Raw genomic sequence first — 21475 nt, forward strand, 5'->3', positions numbered from 1 at the left:
GCAGTTCTAAACTGTCTGATACCCATGGAAGCAGAGTCCTCTGGCATTCAGTGTCTTCTTCCCTGGTTCCCTCACCGGTGGAGCCACTCAGGATTCTGCTCACCCCGAAGTTTTGGGTTTTTCAGTTAAAGTAGAAGAGACACTTCATACCATCTTGTAAAGTATTGCAATCTCCATTTAGGAGAGTGAAAACGGAGATGTGGAGACATTTCATGACCTGGCAGAGGAACTGGGTGTTTGAAAGACAATTTTTTTTTTTTTCAAAATTCCCCCTACAGGCCTGTGGGCGGATGAGGCAGGAGGACGGGGAGCTCAAGGCCAGAAGTTTTGATAGCACAATATAGCCTGTGGTCATTTATTAAAAGAGCAAACCGATGTTTGTAGTACGCTTGAACCAAGAGGAAGGGCGTCAGCGTTTACACTTCACTCATCCATTTTGGAGCGTTGCCCATGCGGGGGGGTCACATGACAGTTACTGATGCCCCCCTGGGGGGGTCACACGACAGTTACTGATGCCCCCCTCTAGACCCCCCAGTGCTCTCCTCCTCTCGCCCACTCCCGCTTGCAGATTTTGGAATTCAGCATCTGCTAGACCTGGACAAAGAGGAGAGTGCAGGTGCTGGCCTTGGCTGTGATGGGCTGTGGGTGCCCAGGTCATGGCTGTGCGCCCCTGCTCCCAGAACCCAGCGATGCGGAGGTGCTGGAGACCCCAGAAGGGCGGGGGCTGTGGCGTGGCAGATGGCTTGGGAGGCAGAGTCGGGGCCGCGGGGTGGGCGGGGGCGCACGGAGTGGGGACGGGGGGGGGGCGGCTCCATGGGGCAGGTGCTTCTTTCTCTTCTTCTTCTTCTTCTTCTTCTTCTTCTTCTTCTTCTTCTTCTTCTTCTTCTTCTTCTTCTTCTTCCTCCTCCTCCTCCTCCTCCTCCTCCTCCTCCTCCTCCTCCTCCTCCTCCTCCCCACCCCGTGTCGGTCTCCATCGACTCTTGCGCATGAAGCCCGCCGCTCTCCTCTGACGTTCATTATGGGATAAAGCCTTTCCGGATTCAAGAATCCAGGGAAGTAAGGGAGCCGGGTGCCGGTCCCCCCGCGCCCCGCCCCGCGTCACCGGAGCCGTCGGAAGCGAGCGGCTCCCTGGCTGCGGCGGTCAGCGGGCAGGTCCGAGCCGCCGGCCCCGCCCCTTGGGGGAGCATCCCCGCCCGGGGCGCGGGCTGCGCCGGGGCGGCTCCTGGAGTTTCCTCCCTCGAGCCTCCACCTGGCCCGGCTCCGTCCCGCACGGACTCCCGGCCCCGGGGACGGGAGGCGCGGGGTCTCCGAGCCGAGCCGACCTCGACCTCGGACCCCGCGGCCCGACGCCCCCTCCGGGCCCGGCTCCGCGCCCCCGCGGGGGGCCGCCAGGTGCAGCGCAGCCCGGCGCGGAGGGAGGGCGCGGCGCGCACCTCGACGGGGCGGGGCCGCCTTCTCCCGCCCACCGCGGCTGGGATCGGCGACCTGGGAGCCCGCGCCCCGCGCCTCCCCGCACAAGGTCTTCCGAGGGAGCGGCAGTCCGGGCGGCGCCATGAAGAAGTCGTACTCAGGTGGGCGCAGCGCCCGTGGGGGGCCGGGGCCGGCGCCCGGTGCGGGAGCGCGGGCGGCCGGGAGTGGTCGAGGCGCCCGGGGTGGGCCGGGCCCCTCCACGCGCGCGGGACCGAGGGCGCGGCGCGTGGAGCCTTCCGCGTGCCCGGGGCGCCACGTCTGACCTCCGCCCTGGAGTCGCGTCCGGGACGGGCCCTGAGCCCCCGGTGGCCGTGCCTGGCGGGGCGGGCGGGGCGCGAGCTTCCTGCGCGCCTCTCTCCCAGGCGGGTGGTCCAGGCTATGGCGTTATTTCTTGGCGTTATCCTCCTCTGCCTGGCGGGGCACGGGGGCGCCTCGAGCGAAGCCATCCAGGGGCACTCGTGCTTGGTAGCTCGGGCTCATCCTTTGGGTCCCAGGGGGCCCACAGTGCCCCGCATCCTAGCTCCCCCCTGGCGGGTCCCACCGGACACAGGTGGAGGAGGTCTGGCTCAGAACCCTTGCTGAGCACCCCACTTCACAGGTGGACGCGCTGAGGCCGCAGGGCAGGTTGTGGGCAATCTCCATGTCCCCTGCCTCTTTCCCTTCCCCTGGAGACCCAGGGAGGATCTTTTGTCCTCCCCAGTCCTCCCAAACTGTCTCATAAGCCTTCCCAGGAGGTCTCTCCCTTCATCCCGTTGGGCCGGAAGCTTTCTGCCAGCTCTGGTGAATTGATTGTTCCCCATGAGAGTATGAAATCTCAGGGCTGCATTGGAGAAGAGGTCACCTGGGCCACCCCCTGCCTTGAGGCCATTTTCTGTTTCCTCCTACATTCTGTATTCCGGGATTGAAATGAGTAATAAAGAATAAATACCTCGACTCAAAGAAGATCATTCAGAACCTGCCCTAAAATAACTTTCTGGGTCAGAAGCTTAGAATTACCATCCACCTCCTGACTGCCAACTTGCTGACCCTGAGCACAGCGGGTGTTGACACTGTGGTCTCGAGAGGGCTTTCAGGTGCCCCCCCCCCTCCGGCCCCCAGCATGCTGCAGATGTTTGGGGTGATTGTGGGTATGGCGGCCCCAGGCTGCACTGGCTTCCTTAACTCATCTCCCGCTGCTGGGGGCTTCCCAGGTAGGTTCCAGATCCTTCCTGCCCCTTTGCAGGGGTGTGGGAACCCTCCTGCTTGGACCACGCCAGGGCCTGGGAAACAGGTTTAAGATCTCTGAGCCTGGAAGTTATTCGGAGAAGAGTGGGCATTTGTTCTGCTGGCATCTGAACTTATCCCATTCCCTACCAAGTAAATGTTTATTTTTAGCAGCAAAACTTTTTGCAGCAGGTGGACATAAAGTGTATAGGGGGAGAGGAGCCACCTCTGGTACAACCAGGCTCGGTGGCTTCCTATGTTTACCTGAATGGCAAGCGTCATCCCCACCCCCAGGATAGACAGAGGGAGGCCTTGCACTTGTTCTGGTTTGCGTCCCACCTGGTTGTGCTCCCAGGTCTGCATTGTGGCAGTGTGGAGGTTGGCAGGGCTGCAGGCAGCCGACTGGGGGCTCTTGGAAGGCTGAGTGCCTTCCAGGTCTCCTGTTCTAAACAGGGGACCCTTGCCTTGGGTAGTTGGGACTCTAAGCTGCCACCAGTGCCACAAAAATAAAGTAGCAAGGAATACTAAAAATCTTTCTATTGTCTGAAAATCCAAGGGCAATCGGGAAGCTTTTTATTTTGTCTTTCCTAGAGATGGAGGGGATTATCTTTCTTGGCCTGTTTACTAGAAAATGCTCGGAGTGGTTGTCACACCGTCTGCAGAAATGGGAGGTGTGGGGTGGATGTCAGACAGTGTTCCTGTGCATGTCCACAGCAGGCTTCGTGTGTTGGCACACAGAGTCAGAGCTCCACAGTAAAAAGTCCTTGCTAGCGGAAGCCTGCATTCTCCTGGTGATACTGGTGAGGGACATCAATTTGTTCCACTGCCCCCCCCCCCCCAAGGAGGGGCAGGGGCTTGCAGGCTGGAAGAAGGAGTTCTTAGGCAGTAAGGAATAAAACGGCTCTTTCCATGCATAGACCCAAGCCAAGGCCGAGGTGGGACAGGCTCTTGGCATTGAATCCCAAGTGCCACCTTGCTGTGGTGATCTCAGGTGTCCCGTTTGCTAGATTGAGTCTATGTGTGAGCAGACGGTGGGCATTATCCGCCTGGATGGTGGGCGGAATGAGGAGGCCATTTGCTTCCATCCTGGGTGGGCGGGGACCTGCCACTGGCCTCCCTCGCCTGCGCTGCTGCAGGCTGTGCTTGCCACCTCCGCTGGGCTCTGTATTCAGGCTTCTTTCAGCACCCCAGGTTGCATAGCATTTTCTTCCAGTGACCAAAACAGGGGTGACAGCATGTCTAGGGACTTTCTTGGTCCCAGTCAAGGGGTGACAGTCGAGCTCCTGCTCTGTACTGGTGGCATCTGTGAAGGTCTGGGTAGGGAGGCGGTTGCCAGCATAGCCCTCAAGATCCTCCAGAACCTTCAGATTCCCAGAAGGATGCTGACATTGTCTTCCTCTTCAGCAGAGGCCCCTGTGCCAACCCGTGTCCATTCTCGCTGCCACTTGTCCCCTCACGCCCAAGCTTGTTATCGAGATTCATTCAGGAGACCTGACTGCAGGGAAAGGGCTCTGCTGGACTCATGCCACCCTGAGTTCCCCGTCATGAGCTGCCTGAGTCGAGGCCTGGGCAAGCACTTGCCAGCATAGCATGGCAGTAAGAAGGCTCGGGGCCTCCCCACCCTGCTTGCTCACCCACTAGTGTCTTCCTGGCCTGCCTCAGGGGGTTCTGGGAGATTTCAGTGAATCCAGCCATACAGCCGAATAGGAGACAGCCCATCTTGGGCCAGTTCAAGGCGGAATGAGTGCAGAGGGAAGTTGGGATTGCTATCCATGGAGTTGGGATCCAGCTGGATTTGGTGGTGGGCTGTAAGCTTGAAGGTCCTGGATTGGTATCAGCAGAAGACATTTAGCTAAGGACTTGGGAGAAGTGCTCCCTGACCATACTGAGTCTGTGGGCTGCCCTCCTCAAATTGTCCTTCCTGTCCCAGTCTACCCCAGAGCCCCCACGTGGGCAAGACCTGGAGGCCCTGGTTTCCTCCTGTTTGTCTGTGGGCAGTATTACATGGGCTCTGCAGTTTGCTTAAGATGCTCTTGATAAGGAAGGTACAGCACACCACAGAGCAGGCCCCGTGATAAGCAGAGGATCCTAGACAGGCCTTCTGGTTCTGAGGCTCCAGAGAGAGGCCCCAGGCCTGAGGGGTGTGAGCCTCTGGAGTAAGGAGTTGCTACTCCTCTGTTTGTTGGGATTGTTACCATGGGAATGCCCTGGCCAAGGACTTATGGAGGATTGGGCGAAGCCCCCTGGGGCTGCATAATACACGGGCGCTGTTGTATGGCAGAGTAACCTGGGACCCTGGAGAGGCCTCGGATGGGCTCCATGACAACGACTGGAGGTCTTTGACCCGGGATTAAAACTGGAGGGGATCTATCTTGGTGGATACTGGCCCCTGAGGGGGAATCACTGTGATGGCAGGCAGGGAGAGGTTGTAGCTGCCAAGCCTGCTGGGCGCCAGCTTCCCCGGTAACAGTGAAGTGCCCTACTGTGAGTCCGATCACCTCTGTCCCTTCCCTGGCCCCAGGAACTTTGGCAGTGGGGCTGGGGCAGCACAGCTGGGCTGGGAGGACCTTGTCTCCTGAGGCTCCTGGTCTGTTTATCTTTCCATGTGAATGTGATTGTTCATTCTAGAAATGTCTCCTAGGTACTTCTGGGTGCCAGCCTCTGTTCTGGCTATACCCAGGTAGTTTTGGGCACCAACCTGGCCTCAGGTCCCCAGTATGGAGTGATCACTCAGTTCCTGGCCTAATCTTCTCCATGTATCTTCCTGGCTCCACCCTGAGCCGCTGGGTTTTGCGGCCCTGTGAAGGGGCAGTGGAGGGGGCTGGTCCCCAGGCGTCTCACTTATCCATGGCCTCCTGGCAGCTCAGCAACAACTGAGCTTTGTTCCAGCCTAATCTGACCTGGTTCTCTGAAGCATGACTGCTGGCAGCAGGGAAGCCTGAGGACAGGAAGCAGCAGGGAGGGGAGACCATCCTGGCCCCTGGGCTCTTAGAACATTAGACCAAGGGATAAAGAGAGCCCAGAAGGCCTCCCTGGAGCCTCAGATTTGCTGGCTCCTCACCCTGCCCTGACTTGGGGTATCAGAGAAGGAGCCCAGGTGGTGGCCATGGCTTCAGCCCCGTCTAGGTTAGTTCCATTGTTCTCTTTGTCCACCTTGTTTCCCTCCTGCCCCCCCCCCCCAAGCCTTGATGAGAAGCCAGGCTATGGTCAGGACTCTGGTCCCTGCATTGCGCAGACATCCGGAGCACCTGGGCTTTGCCAGGCTAAGTGAGGCGGGGCCAAGCGTGTTGGGGAACAGTGGGGACTCTGCCTGGGGCAAACTGGGAACTGGGCTGCAGGTGACTACAGGAAGGGCTGGGCGGGAGTGAAGTGAGCTGGCAGGCAGCCGGGCCTTGTGCTGCAGGTCCACTAGATCTGCATCCTGGGGCCTCCCTTCCCAGCCTCCCCATCAGTCATGGCTCCTGTTTCCACCAGGGTCGGACCCCAGCGAGGGAATAGCACTTGTGTAGCCCAGGCCCCTTGGAAGTGGGCTCACCTTGTCGTCTTGCAGCTGGCTGAGAATCTGGCTGACTCAATAGATCGATTTGCTGGGCTATTGCTGAAATTCACTAACAAGGGTTGTGACTCTGGCCCTGTGGCCACAAGGGCCAAATGTGTGAGCAGATTGAGGGGTTGGGGGGGGCTCAGAAGAGACCCTGTTGGGTAGAAGCGCTGGGAAGTGGAACAGCCAAGTGTACGCACGCAGCGGCTGGCCTCATGGGGTGAGGGGAGGAACACGGTGGTGACTTCTTGCCAAGATTGGCATCTCACTGCTTCCCCGCTTTCCAAGGTGTGGCAAACCTCAGCTATGAGTGAGTCAGTGTGGATAGAGTTTCCTGGTAGCTGGGGTTTAACACTTTACTGCCAGGCTCTGTCCTCTCTCTCTCTCTCTCTCTTTCTCTCTCTCTCTCTCTCTCTGTTCTCTCTCTCTGTTCTCTCTCTCTGTTCTCTCTCTCTCTCTCTGTTCTCTCTCTCTCTCTCTGTTCTCCCTCTCTCTCTTTCACACACACACACACACACACACACACACACACACACACACACACACACGATATCTCTCCTTTCCTATTGGTATTGTTGGTGGCTATTAGTTTTGTGTTGTTACTTTTTTGCCAAACAATGCCAAGTCAAAACTGAAAGGCGACCTTGGTAAATCCAGCAGTGGCTCAGTTGTAACATTTCCTTTCTTCGTTCCCGCCAGGACTTGTCCCCGCCAGTGATCCCTGAATTGTCAGAGGTCTAGAATTGTGTTTTCAGAATTGTGTTCTGCATAGAAAGTGTTTTGCCGGGTGCCAGTGGCTCATGCCGTTAATCCCAGCAACTCAGGAGGCTGAGATCTGAGGATCGCAGGTCAAAACCAGAATGGCAGGGAAGTCTGAAAGCCTCTTATCTCCAATTAACCAACAGAAAGCTAGAAGTGGAGCTGTAGCTCAGGGAGTAGAGTGCCAGTCTTGAGTGAGCTCAGCAATAGCACCCAGGCACTGAGTTCAAGCCCACTGATGGCACGGGGGGGCTCGGGGGGCTCGGGGGAAGTATTTCATGGTAATTCTTTTCAGTTGAAATCAAATCACTGGCATGGCTCAGATGGTTGTGTTAATGTTTTTTTTCAAGTGAATGGCCCAGCTTCTATAAAGGGTCTGCTAACCATGGCTGTCTATCAGGCCCTGACCCTGTTACAGTAGGTGGGGCTTGACTGGCTGGGGATTAGCTCTAGTCATGAAGCTTGCTTCTTTACTTTTGTTTTATTTTGGTCAGTCATGAGGCTTGAACTCTGGGCCTGGGTGTTTTCCCTGAGCTCTTCAGCTCAAGGCTACTGCCCTACCCCTTGAGCCACAGTGCCACTTCCAGTTTTCTGGTAATTAATTGGAGGTAAGAACCTCACAGACTTTAGTGCCAGGGCTGGCTTTGAACTATGATCCTCAGATCTTAGCCTCATGAGTAGCTAGGATTATAGGCGTAAGCCACGGCACTGGTTGAAGCTTGTTTCTTGCTTCTTGAAATAATGTTCTGTCATCATTTGCCTCTTGGGCACATTTACAGTGACGTGTGTGTGTGTGTGTGTGTGTGTGTGTGTGTGTGTGTGTGTGTGCACGCGCTCATGTGCGTATTTTTTCAAGTAGATAATTACCCAAGGTAAGACTCTTTACTGGCACTCCTAGGGCTCCCAAGAGCCACCCAAGGATTCTCACCCTGGCATTTTATTCAGAGACAGTGAATGGAAGATGCCAGTGGGTCACTGAGAAGTCCCAGGTCACTTGCTGGAAAGCTGTCTGCCTGCCTCTCTGCCTGTTGCTGTGTGAGGCTGGTGATGCCCGGGCTCTGTGTGGGCCCTCTGCCACACCTTCTCCTGTCTGCCCTATGAGGTAACTGCTTCTCGGCCCACTGCAGACCTGGAGACCATCCAGTCACCCCACGAGACTGGCCCGCCTCATCTGACCTGACCTCATGGTGGTCACTCTCCTGTCACCTGGCCACTTTCCAGCCGTTTCTTCTGGAATCTTCCAGTTCCTCTGGCCATTCAGTCAGCAGAGCCAGAGGTTGGCCCTGCTTGGAACTGTGGCTATTCCCCCGCCCGCCCGCCCGCTCCTCTCAGTCTTCCTCCTTTCCTCTTTAGTCCTCCAAGAGCCTCTCTGGCCACACCATCCCTGTTTCTGTGGTACTTCCTTGGTTGTAATGGACTGGCTTTTTTTTTTTCCAGTCCTGGGGCTTGAACTCAGGGCCTGAGCACTGTCCTTGGACTTTTTTCCTCAAGGCTAGTACTCTGGCACTTGAGCCACAGCACCCTTTCTGGCTTTCTTCTATATGTGGTACTGTGGAATTGAACCCCAGTCTTCCTGCATGCTAGGCAAGCACTCTACCATTAGGCCAAACTCCTGGCTCTGGGCTGGCTCTTGAAGGGTGGGTGTGTGGGTGTCTGTGGCACAGAACAGGTCAAAGGCCAGAACAGTGCTCCCGGCACTGTGGGCACCCTGGAGTAGCTCATCTTTGGGGTGGTCGGCAGAGCTTGGTTGCTGGGTACTGTCCCATCTCCGGTGTTCTGCTGGATCCCTTGGCCCTCGGCTGTGAATGGCTGTCAAATGCCTGGGCAGACCACACAGTGTATGGGAAGTAGAACCTTTGTGAGGGTTTCTAACAGGAAGGTTTTACAGATGGTGGGAGGGGAGGTCATAGGGCAAATCCAGGGTGCTGGGGCTTAGTCCATTCTTCAAAGATTTCTATCTTGGGGCTGGGGGTGAAGCTCGTGGTAGAAATGCCTGCCTGGCATGTGTGAACTCCTGAGTTCCTGGCACTGGCAGGAAAACGTTAGGAAAAGTTATAATGTGTTCTTCTAAGTTATCTTTTCTTTGTTTTGGATGGTGCTGAGGATTGAACACAGGGCTTCGCTCAAGTTGGCAAGTACCCCAGCTACATGCTCAAGCACTCAAGTTGAAAATTTTAAACAGCTGTCAAGTATTATAAGCATCATAAAATCCAGAAAAACTATCAATCAACTACCTGTCATGTCTGCAAAGTAACATTTTTTCCAATGTTTTTCCACTGTTTCTTTATAAGAAGACCTTGTAATATCATTCCCTCCCTCCTTCCCGCCTTCCCTTTTTTCTTCTTGCTTTTTTCTTTCTCTTTCTGTTTTCCTCTTTGTTTCTGTTTCTTTCTTTCTTTCTTTTTTCTTCATTCATTCTTTCTTCCCTTCCTGAAAATATCTCAGTTTATAGCCCAGGCTGGTCTTGAACTCACTGCTCAGCCTATGCTGGGATCATGCCAAGCTCTGTAATATTATTTTCTATTGGACAAATAAAAAATTAATCCTCTAGAGTCAAAAATAAGATTATTTCTTATTTTGGTAGTAGGATGCCTAAAAAATGAGGTCAACATGGTTTGTGGTATTGCCACAAATATTTGCTCTAAACACCCCAGACTTCTGCCAAATTTTATCTGCTGTGAGCCCAGCGAGGCCTAGCAACCTATGATGTGCTTGATAATCTATCTGCTGTATTACTGTCTGCACTGCTACTACTTCTACTACTTCCTCCTCCTCCTCCTCTTCCTCCTTTTTCTTCTTCCTCCTCTTCTTCTGCTAGTCTTAGAGATTGAACTCAGGGCTTGGGCACTGTCCTCGGGCTTTGTCAAGGCTATAGTTCTTTACCACTTGAGCCATAGTGCCACATCTGCTTTTTTCTGTATGTGGTACCAAGAAATCAAACCCAGGGCTTCAGGGATGCTAAGCATGCACTCTACCAGCAGGCCACACTCCCGGTCCCTACTGCCTGCACTTGTGTTTGGAGAAATGGAGTGTGTGTGTGTGTGTGTGTGTGTGTGTGTGTGTGTGTATAATGATATTGGAGTAGTGCCAGGGCACTGTCCCTGAATTCTTTTGCTCAAGGCTAGCACTCTGTCACTTGAGCCACAGCTCCACTTCTGGTTTTCTGGTGGTTCATGAGAGATAAGAATCTCATGGATTTTCCTGCCTGGCCTGGCTTTGAACCAGGATCCTCAGGTATCAGCCTCCTGACTAGCTAGGATTATAGCCATGAGCCAGCGGTGCCCACTAGTGGTCTGTTTTTGACCACGTGGACGAGAGTCAAATCCCTGCTCACCATGCCTCCTGTAGAGATGAGACCCCCTTGCCCTGGCCTCACATCTAGTGTGTGGTTCAAATCCTACCTCTCCCTGGCTGCACTTTCCTGGCGCCAGGCACCGCAGGACATGCTCGTGTCTGATGATTTTGGATTGAGCCAGAGGTGGACCTGGATCTGTCAGAGGAAGGAATATTTCTGGAATCCGTTTCCACCTTGGGATGCAGAGTGCTGCCTGGAGTCTACGTGGAAATTGCTGGGAGTATCATAAATATTACTCCACTCCAGCCAAACCAAATGTCTTTCCCTTGTAGCGGCTCCCAGCTGTCAGCAACCCTGTGGTGTCATCTCGTCCAGGTCGGGAGCTCAGAGCAGAAAGAAATGGGGATCTTAGCGAAACGTTTTCCATTGAGTGATTATCATTATTACTACGACTATCACTTCTGTTGTTGGTATGAGACTTGAACTCAAGGCCTGTGCCAGCTTGGCTCAGCTTGCTTGCCCAGTTGGCATTCTACTCACTTGACCACATTTCCAGTCTGGCATTTTTCTCCTTCATTGGGGATAAGAGTCTCACAGGCTTTTCTGCCTAGCCTGGCTTTGAACTTGTGATCCTTCAGGTCTCAGCCTCCTGAATGTGTGAGCACCTATTCCAGCTCCTTTTATGACAGTTATTTGCAAAGTAGGGTCTCCTCTTATGTCTGGGGTGGTCCTTTTTCGTGTTACTGGGGATGATAAGCATAATCTACAGTGCCCAGCCATTGAGTGAGATGGGGCTATGGTTTGTTTTTTTTTTTTTTGCCAGTTCTGGGTTTGAGCTCAGGGCATGAACCCTATCCTTGGACTTTCTCAAGGCTAGAGCTCTACCACTTGAGCCTTAGCACCACTTCTGGCTTTTTTCTATGTATGTGGTACCGAGGAATTGAACCTGGGTCTTCGTGCATGCTAGGCAAGCACTCAGCCACTAAGCCAAACTCCCTGCCTGGAATTTTTTTTTTTTAACCCCTGATCTCTGCCTCCCAAGGAGCCAGGATTACAGGTTTGCGTCACTGTACCCGGCACAATGAATGCATTTTACAGCTTTTAGCCACGTGAGCGTGTCATCAGGGCCTGTCTCAGTGTGGCTCGGCAGGGCCTCTGAGGTGAAGGTTCCTTAATGTGGTAGAGGCAGCTTAGAGTTACAGCAGAGTCTACCCTATGTCAGAGCTCGAGGACACTGCGTCCTCTCAGAAGAGACTAGACCTGCTGCTGGGGACACCTTCTACAGCTCAAAGGGGACAGGACCCCCCAGGCTCTCCCCATTCCCCTTCCCCTCCCTCAGCAGGTGTGGGAGGCCAGGAGCCCTTTAGTCCATATCAGTCAGCCTTGCTATCTTAAGGCGGGCCTGGACTGGGTGAGGAATGGGACCCTGAAACCACCCTACACTTCGTCTAGGCAGGAAGCAATTGGGCCCCACTCCTTGCTCCTTGAAGCACCTGCCTGGCCCAGGCCCAGTTCCTCTGTGGTCTTCAGCAGGTGCCCTTGTGAGCGTGACCAGCCGCCCTGTGCCTCAGCCTAGGGCAGCTGAATGGAGACCAGCCCTGGAGGGAGACAGGAGGGCAAAATGAGGCCAGGAGGGTGGGGCGCATTTCAGGGAACGGGTGTTCTCGTCAAATGAAGGCGCAGGTGCACCGGGTGTAGGCAGATGAGGACAGCTGCAGGTGGTGTGGGGGTTGTGTCACAGCTGTCGCCACCCCACCTGCTCAGGTCTCCCTCTCCTCTGAAGAAGTCCCTGGTGAGCAGTGGGCAGAGACAGGAGAGCGCTGTGCCAGCGGGGCCCAGGCCTGGCGGAGCCCTGCAGAAGGACCATCACCTGCACACGCTCTGTGTGTCAGCTCCTCTTGATGTCTTCTTTCCTGCTGTCGAGTGCTGCATTTTCTCCTCTTCAGGGTGCTGGCTCCCCTGGATTGTGGGAGCAGGGGTCTTTCTGGGTGTGGCAGCACCCGGGCCATGGTTGTAACTCATTTTTTATTCAGCCATGTCATCACCAGCAGCCGAGCATGGACCGTGCAGGTGATCAGGCCGGTGTGTTACAGCAGCAGAGTTACAGGCTAAACTCCGAGCCCAAGGTTGAGCGTTTTTATCTCCGCAAGCGCTGTTGATTTATTTTTGAGGCAGGGTCTCTGTGCCTGGGCTGCAGTGCTCCTGCTTGTTTCTTTGTGTGGCTGAGAATGACCTGCGCCCTGTCCCACCCAGCCATGCGGCCCCACAGCCAGAGTCACAGCTTTCCTTCAGAGGGACTCCTGAATTTCCTGTGCTCAGACTGTCCCTGAGTTTCAGGCTCCAGATCTCCACCTTACAAATAGAATTACAGGCTGGAGCTCCCCTGCCTCCTCTCTTCTTTCCTCCCCTCTCTTTCTCTACCCTTCCGCTCTCTTTTCTTCCTTCCTTCTCCTTTCTTTTTTTCTTTCTCCCTCTCTCCTTTCTTCTTTCCATCCCTCCCTCCCTCCCTCCCTTCCTTCTCCCCCCACTTCCTGGGTACTCTTCCTGAGCTCCCCCCCCTCAAGGCTAGCATGATACTTCTTGAACCACAGCTCCACTTCTGACTTGTTTTGGAGATAAGAGTCTTACAGACTTTCCTGCCCAGGCTGACTTGCTTGCTCCACTGGTACTCTGCCACTTGAACCATCATTCCATCCCATTGCACTGGTTACTTTCATGATAGGATCTGACTTGCTGCCTGGGTGTGCCCTGGACTGTAATCCCTTATTTCAGGCTTTCTCTTATTGCTGGGATGGCCAGGGCATACCACCGTGTCCAGATTCTTCCACTGAGATGGAGTCTCTCAGATTTTTCTGCCTAGGATAGCCTCAGACTGTGGTCCTGCCAACTTCAGCCTCTCACATACCTAGGATGACAAACTTGTACTACTGCATGCAGCTGTCCGTTGCGTGGGAGTCTCATGAGTACGTCTAGGCTGGCCTTGAACCACAGTCTTCCTGCTCTCAGCCTCTCAAGGAGCTAGGATTCTGTGCGTGTGTCCTTGGTATGATTGAAGGTGAAAGCTTACAATACCCATTTCTCTAACCCTCTCACCTACTCTCAGAGAATGCTGACTCTGTCTGTCTGAGCTGACCTGGATCTGAAGTTAGACTGCCTGAGTCTTGCTGGCTCCCAGGAGCTCTGGCTTCAAACCACCCCCCCACCTCGGGGACCACTCCAGACTGCGGGGTTTCACACCAGTGCCTCTCCTTCCAGATGTGTTTTATTTTAAATCATATAAAAATAACTCAATTCTCAACTGGAATGTGGAATCCTTAGATGCCTTGGAGGGAGGCCTGCAGCCTGAGGTCTGGGGGCCTCGCTCAAACCCCTGCTGGCCGGGTGCCTGTCCATTGTCAGAGCCTTGGCGGGAGCATCCCCACCCTGTTTTCTTCAGGACTCAGCTACGCTGCTCACTGCTTGCTCAGTTGAAGACCCTGGTCTCCAGGCCTGAGTGCTCCCTCCCTCCCCAGAGCTGCCAGCTAGGTGGGTTTCTCGGTGCTACTTTATAGGATATTATGTGCTCAACTAAAACTAGTGCACTTCTTGGAGTCATTTTTTCAACATCAGAAGAGACTAGGCTTAGAAGTGACCCATTCCTGAACACATTTCCCATTTTCCCTCTCCAGTGTGTGTGTGTGTGTGTGTGTGTGTGTGTGTGTGTGTGTGTATGTGTGTGTGTGTGTGTGTGTGTGAGAGAGAGAGAGAGAGAGAGAGAGAGAGAGAGAGAGAGAGAGAGAGAGAGAGAGATCGCGCGAGCGAGCTGTGAAGCACCCTGGTGAGCAGGACAAGAAGGCAGGTGTGCAGAACACCTGCCTCCCAGCCTTAGGAGCAAGACCAGCTGCTTTCTCCTCCAGTAGGCCAGTTTACCCATGGGCTCAGGGAATGGATGGGTGAGTGGGCACATGTGTGAGTTGGGATGGTTGGGTGGGTAGATGGCTGAGTCGATTGTTGCATAGATGATTGGGTAAGGGACTGGTGGATGGATGGGTGATGGATGGGGGGATAGCCAGATAAATGGATGGGTATTGGTTGATGTGTGAGTGGGGCTGGTTAGATAGAGAGATGGCTGCGTGGGTGGGTAGATAGATGGGTGAGTGGCTGGCTAGCTAGCTGGCTGGACAGATGGCTGGCTGGCTGAATAGGTGGGTGGACACAGCATGGAAGGATGCATGGATGGAGGGATGGATTGATGAAGAGATGATGGATGGTTGGTAGGAATAAGGATGGAATGAATGAAAAGGTGAATCCATGCTGCAAGGATGATGCCATGGAGAAGAATCCGTCCTCTGGCCAGCTGCTGGAGTAGAAGTTATGCAGACATGTCTGGGGATGGCCTGTGCTGTTGACAGGGAGATGAGGAAGTCCTCACTGGGCTAGTTGGGGATGTCTCTGGCTTTCCGAAGAATGGTTGCATGGCATTGCCCAGGCAGGGTTCCTGAGTCTGTTTCTCCTGGCAGCCCTTGCGGTCTGCATGGCTTAGTGCCCTGCAGCGGCCTTGAGTTGGGATGTGTGAGGTGCCAGCCTTGGTGGAGGTCACCTGCAGCACCAACCCACACTGCTCCAGCGCAGAAAGAGAAAAGCCCCAGCCACCTTCCAAGTCCAGCATAGCTCTCCACAGCCCTGGGAGCCATGTGGCTGGGCCAGGGCTGCCCCAGCGCCACAGTCTCTGGTGTAGAGAACTAATTCCTCGCACAGAAGCCTCGGGTCCAGGAGGGGTGGCTGTACCAGGTCAAGTGTCAGCCCTTCTCCGTTCTCAGTGAGGAAGCTGGAGGTGGGCCTTGATTTTGGAGTCCTCCTTTGGGCACAGCTGCTAGGCACTATGTACCTGTGGGCTAGGTACCCATCTGCGGAGACTCATCTCTTATCTACAGAAGGGGTGGGAGGGTTGGGAGAGGATTGTGCAAGGCACCCTTCTACCTGGTGTTGGCAGTCATCACCAGTGCTCCAGGTGGCTGCCAGTCTGGGGTTACTTGGCAGGGAAGAAGTGAGGATACACCTGTGCTGAGCATGCATGCGGAGGCAGCGCCCAGGTGACCTTGCGTGACCTCTCTCTGTTGTCTCTGTCTGTAGGGGCCACGCGGACCTCCAGCAGCCGTCTTCGGAGGCTTGGTGACCTGGCAGGCCCAGGTAAGCGTCATGATGGGCGTCAGCCCCCTTGGGTCCTGCCTGCATGGCGGGCGCTCTTGCCCGGGGCTCCTTACCTAGGACAGACCCCATACTGGTGACTGCTAGGCCTGGCAGCACAGCCCCACCAGAGAGAATTCTGGTGAGGTCAGGGGCCGCCCACTTCTCCAGAGAGCCACCCCAGGCTAGGGAGAAGGAGGGCCGTGGGCATAGGGCAGAGGAAGGCAAGGCAGTGGATACTGTTAGGTGGCCCAGGCTGGGCTGTGAGGGTGTGGGTGTATTGTGGCAGAGGGTCTTTGATGGTGGGCTGCTTTGTGGCCATTCATAGACCCTGTGGCCAGTTCCAAATCTGGGATGTCGCCTGAGATTAAAGCTGTGGACTTGGGGCTGTGCCTCTCACTTCACTGGGGGCATCTGGAGATTTGACAATAGTCAGTGTGGAGGGGAAACAAAGATCCCCTGTCATCAGCAGGTGTTGCCTCCCAAAGCCAGGAAGAAGCCCTGCCAATCACTGGGGCTGGCCTGGGTAGCATTGATCCCCTTGATCCCGAGGCCTGAGCCTACTCAGCTGCTCCCCTGGGCTTCTCCAGCCCAGCCCAACCTCAGGACGGCCATCACAAGCTCTGCTGTTCCTGTTTCTCAGCTCTGCAGAGTGAGGCGGAGTGGTGAGAGGATGTGCTTGTTCATGTGGACTCTGTCAGTGAGGACACCGAATATGGAGGTGCAGGGACTGGCCTATGTGCTGGGCAGAGGGGACGCATGCACCCAGGACAGACGGGGCTGTGTCCTCCAGAGGAGGCGGAGGAAGTGAGGGAGGCACGGGAAGAAATCACCTGTGAATCAGCATGGCTGGGGCCCAGAACCCGACACCGCCCTCTCCCGGTGGCTCTTCCATGGGGCACTGTGCACCCCCCCCCCCAGCCCACTCCCCTCTAGACCAGGGTTGTTCGTTCGGTGGCCACAGCTGGCTGGAGGCTGCTAGCCACACCCATTGGTTTATTCATTCACTTGCATTGGGTTTCTTTAATTTTCTATTCATTGTCACTCAATATTGACACATGGTTAGTAGCAATAAAATGGAAAGTTCTAGACCCCACGCTGACAGCCTATGTTCCTGTGTCATTTACATTTTTTTTTTTTTTTTGCCAGTCCTGGGCTTGAGCTCAGGGCCTGAGCACTGTCCTTGGACTTTCTCAAGGCTAGAGCTCTACCACGTGAGCCTCAGCACCACTTCCGGCTTTTTACTATGTTTGTGGTACTGAAGAATCGAACCCTGGTCTTTATGCATGCTAGGCAAGCACTCTACCACTAGGCCACACTCCTGGCCCCTCCGATGTCCTTTTCTAGAGCCAGCATAAACCTGTGCTAGGTTTGCCCACGCTCCAGCACTGTGGGCTGCCCGCCCCTGGTGAGTGGCCCAGGGTGGGCATCATGGATGACCTGTGCCTGGGACGTCCCCATGAGTGCGTGTGATGAGTCTGGGTGTGGGAGGAGGCGGTGCCACGCTGGCCGAGGCCCCCCAGCTTCTGGACGACTCAGCAGCAGTGGTTAAGAGGTCTCCGCCCACTGCAGCCACGCAAAGCCACTCCCCAGCTCCAGCCCTGCCCCTGCCACCGCCGTCTGTCTAGTACCTTTTCTTGGGGCCTTTTCCTTTACTACTGATGAGTTCTGCCCTCCCACCTCTCTTCCTGCTACCTGGCCTTCGTGAGACGGGTGGGGGCCCCAGCACTTTGGGGGTCAGTTTTGGGGTGCTGTGTGGATGGGGTCTCCTTCTGGCTGTTGCTTTCTGTGCCCCAACCAGCCAGTTCCGTGCCGTCAGCACTTGGCAGCCTAAGGCATAATTTGCAGAAGCACAAAGCTGCAAGCTGGTGATCTGGCTTTCCCGTGGGGCCGCCTGCTGACACATGCAGTCCTCTGCGGGCTTCCCCCAGCCCTGTCGCCACAGCCAGCAGGGCAGAGGGGCCTTGCTGATCCCAGCCTCCCCATCCCAAATCCCCACAGAGCACCCTTCTCCCTTTGTCTCTGCTCTCTCCAACACAGAGATCCCCCTTCACTGAGTTTGGGTCTGGGCTCCATGCCAGGCTTGGACATGATCACTTACTTTCTGCCTTCCTATTTAAAAAAGTTAGAATTAGCCAGATGCCAGTGGCTTACACCTTAACCCTAGCGACTAGGACGCTGAGATCTGAAGATCACAGTTCAAAGCCAGCCATGCAGGAATGTTCATGAGACTCTTATCTCCAGTTATCCACCAGAAAGCTGGAAGGGGAGAAGACTAGCTTTGAACAAAGAAGCTCAGGGTCAGCACCTCCAGGCCCTGAGTTCAAGCCCCACAACCAACAACAAAAGGAAAAGAATAGCCAGTCACCAATTGCTCCTGCCTGTCGTCTTAGCCATTCAGAAAGCTGAGATCCTGACGATCGAGGGTCAAAGCCAGCCTGTGTAAGGAGGGCCATGAGACTCTGATTTCTACTTAATCACCAGAAAGCTGGAGGTGAAGGTGTGGCTCAAGTGGTAGAGAACCAACCTTGAGTGAGAAGGCCAAAAAGAGCCTCAGTTCATGTATCGTACTGATACACACACACACACACACACACACACACGAAAGAATACAGTAACAAAACACCTAGTGCAGTGTTAGCTGGGCCTGGGCAGCCCTCTCCTGCCCACGTGGCAGCGTCCACCTCCCTGAGAGGCGAGTTTGGTGCATGCTGGGTTTGTGAGGCGGGTCTGGTGCATGCTGGGTTTGTGAGGCGGGTCTGGTGCATGCTGGGTTTGTGAGGCGGGTCTGGTGCATGCTGGGTTTGTGAGGCGGGTCTGGTGCATGCTGGTTCTGAACAGCCCGTCTTTATGTACATGCTCAGCATTGCATCATTAAGGTCCTCCTACAGTCAGCCTTGCTCTGTGTGTGAGTGTGTGGGTGAGCGGGTGTGTCCCTCAGCTTGCAGGTAGGCTGCAGTGGGGGCTTTTATCTGTCTCAACCTCCCCTGAAAACTGTACACACATGAGTTTCTTTGGGTGGATCCACTGGGCTCGTGCCCTTCTGAGAATCTTCCGGGCTGTCTTCCCACACTCACCCTTTTGCTGTGGGCCAAGCAGCCCCATGGCAGGCTCGGCCGACCTCTGCCCTGGTTCCCACAGAGGCTCTGTGTTTCCCTATCTCTGGCTCAGATCCCCAGAGCCGTTTCCTTTTGTGCCACTTCCGGTGTCTCTGATTCTGCTTTTCTTCCTTCCAGTACCTCTGGGATCTGTGGCCTCATCTCAGTCCCTCCACCACCAACCCCCTTTCCTCTGGATAGGGTTGCGGTAACGCCTCCCCCTCCCCCCAACCCCTGCTCCAAATTCATGTCCACTCAGAGGCTCAGTGCATGACCTGCATGCAAATAGGGTCTTTGCAAGTATGGTTAGTGTAAGAACTCAGTGTAAAGGGCGGGGAGTTTGGCCTAGTGGTAGAGTGCTTGCCTAGCATGCACAAAGACCAGGGTTCCATTCCTCAGTACCACATGCACAGAAAAAAAAAGAGCCAGAAGTGGTGCTGTGGTTCAAGTGGTAGAGCTCTAGCCTTGGGAAAGTCCAAGGACAGTGCTCAGGGCCTGAGTTCAAGCCCCGGGACTGGCAAAAAAAAGAAAGTATTGAAGAAAAGACTGTGTAAGAACTCAGTGAAGCCTTCTTGGGTTAGGGTGGGTTGACATACTCATACTGGTGCCTTGCTAAGAGGAGGAAAGGACAGAGAAACTGCTAGAAGCCCCAGGAGGAGGTTAGGAGGAAAGAGGCCTGAGGGGGCCCTGCCCAGAGCCTTGGAGAGAGCAAGGCTGTGCTGACACCTTGATTTTGAATCTGTGACCCTAGAGCTGTGGGAGAGGGAGGTCTTGAGGTGAGCCCATGGCGGCGGGTCTTTGTTACAGGACTCTCCTCAGCTGTTGTGGGAGACACATCCCCTCCCTCCCGAGTGCCCCTCCCCCAAAACGCTGTGTCCTTGGCTGAAGCTCCTGGTCCTCTCCTCCCTGTGCCTTGCACACCCCCTCTCTAAGGAAGGCTGCTTACTCAGGCCTCTGGCCTGGCTAGGGCCTCCCTGGGGGAGTCCCCAGTGGACAGTGGGTGCCAGAGGGTGGTGCATGCCACGCTCATTCCTGGCTCTCACCAGGCTGCTCAGCACAAGAAATGCTGCAGGCCTGGGAACCTCTGGCTCCTGCCTCTGCTCTGGGTACATGGGCAGACGCATGTTGTGTGGAGGTGGCTGCTGGTGGAAGAGGTCGCCTAAATCTCTAGAAGGCTTTGCCTCATGGTGCCCACTGGCATCCCAGCAGCTGGCTCCTTCCTCCCCACATCCTGGTGTCCGCTTGTCTGTCCTCCGTGCCTCTGAAGCTTTAGCTGGCTGCCTATCCATGTCTTAAAGCTCCACCTTGCACTCCAAGGCATCTCCACAACTCCTCTCCCTCCAGTAGCTCTTGGATGGGCTGCCTGTGACCTTGGCCATGTCCTGGCTGGGCCATTATCATCTCTCTCCAGACCCTTGTCCCGCTCTGATCCCCTGCCCATAGCCAATATCAGAAATGTTTACCAAGGAAGGCCCTTGTTGGTGACAAGAGGCTGGGCCATGGGCTCAGCCATCTTTGTCTCCTGATGGGAATTCATCTGAGCACGCACTGGGTTGCTCACTCACTCAGGTTGCTCCCTGGCCTGTGGGCCTCCCTTCTCTAGCCTCAAGCCTCCCCAGCTGAGGGGCCCATGAGGCATGCTAGCTCCAAGCTCCTTCCACCCTTCTGGTCCCTGCTGTGGGGCAGCATTGCTTTGGCCCCACCCTCCCCATCCCACTGAACCCAGGCCCTGGGTTATCTGCACCCTGGACTGGGGCTGAGCTGGGGACTCCTGGTGCACTGCAGGCGATTGGATTGATCGGTATGCGTGGACAAATTGGACCTGATAGGAGACATGTGGAGGGAGGGGCCCAAAAGCTAGTTGAAAATGGAAACGTCCATTCCCTTTCCTTTGTCTGAGAAGCAGCTGTCTCTCTGCCTTCTGGGGAAGAAAGCATTGAGGAAAGCAGTGTCTCCAGGGAGGGAGAGAAAGGCACAGGTCTGTGTAGCTGGCCAGCCACAAGGCATTCCTGACATTTCCCTGTTTCTTTTGGCTAGATGTAGTGGTTCATGCCTATAATTCCAGCAGTTTGGGAGGTAGAGGTGAAGAGGATTGGGATTTGAGGTCATCCCAGGCAAAGATTTCTCCAGCCCCATTCCAACCAACAAAACTGGGTGTAGTGATCTGTACCTGGGAGATATAATTAGGGGGATTGAGGACTAGGTCGGTCCAGGCATAAATGTTAAAAAAAAAAAGTAAAAAAGGGTAAAAAGTAGAAAAGGATAGGTATATGGCTCAACTGGGAGAGTTCCTGTCTAGCAAGTACAAGGTCCTGAATTCTACCCCTAGTGCCACCAAAATAAGAAAAAAATGATTTTAGCTGGATACAGTTGTAGCTAATTGAAGGAGGGTGGGAGGTGACAGTTTGAGGCCAGCCCGGACCAAAAAAGTTCTTGAGACTCCATCTCAGCTAGTAGCTGGATGTGGTGACATATACCTGTCATCCTAGCTTCACAAAAAGAACAATAGCGGTGTCCTACCACCCCAGCCGCACAGGACACTACAACAGGAGGATCACAGTTCAGATTGTCCTAGGGAATAAAATGAGACCTTATTTACCTGTTTATACCAATGTAAAAGGGGTTAGAGGAACTGCTCAGGGATAGAGCACTTTCCTAGTTAGTAAGCACAACGTCCTGAGTTCAGACCCCAGTATTTCTCCCCCTCCCCCGTTCCCCAAAAAAGAAAATGTCTTTGAGCCAGAGCCTCCCTATGTAGCCTAGTCTGGCCTCCAACTCAAGATCCTCCTGCCTCAGTGTCTCTACCTCTGGGATTGTAGGCATAAGCCAGGCTCCTAGCAGCTGGCAGCCACCACTGATCACAGCAGTTGCAGCTTGTGTGCCCCGTTGTGGGGAGCTGGTCCTGTGTGTGAGGGGGGTGCTGGCTGGCATTGTCTGCACATT

General features: G+C 54.8%; 1 protein-coding gene across 1 annotated transcript in view; it reads left to right on the forward strand.

Moving 5' to 3' along the window:
- The first annotated feature begins 1537 nt into the window (after positions 1-1537).
- Positions 1538-21475, forward strand: part of Septin9 (septin 9) — a 134927-nt gene continuing 114989 nt past the window's right edge. The window contains exons 1-2 of the mRNA XM_090350406.1: positions 1538-1571; positions 15381-15437. Of these exons, the coding sequence (XP_090206532.1) occupies positions 1553-1571; positions 15381-15437 (76 nt within the window). The 5' untranslated portion in view covers positions 1538-1552. The remainder of the gene's footprint in view (positions 1572-15380; positions 15438-21475) is intronic.

Source organism: Megascapheus bottae, chromosome 17 (assembly GCF_031878675.1).
Source record: "Megascapheus bottae isolate mThoBot1 chromosome 17, mThoBot2.hap1, whole genome shotgun sequence".
Taxonomy (NCBI): Eukaryota; Metazoa; Chordata; class Mammalia; order Rodentia; family Geomyidae; genus Megascapheus; species Megascapheus bottae.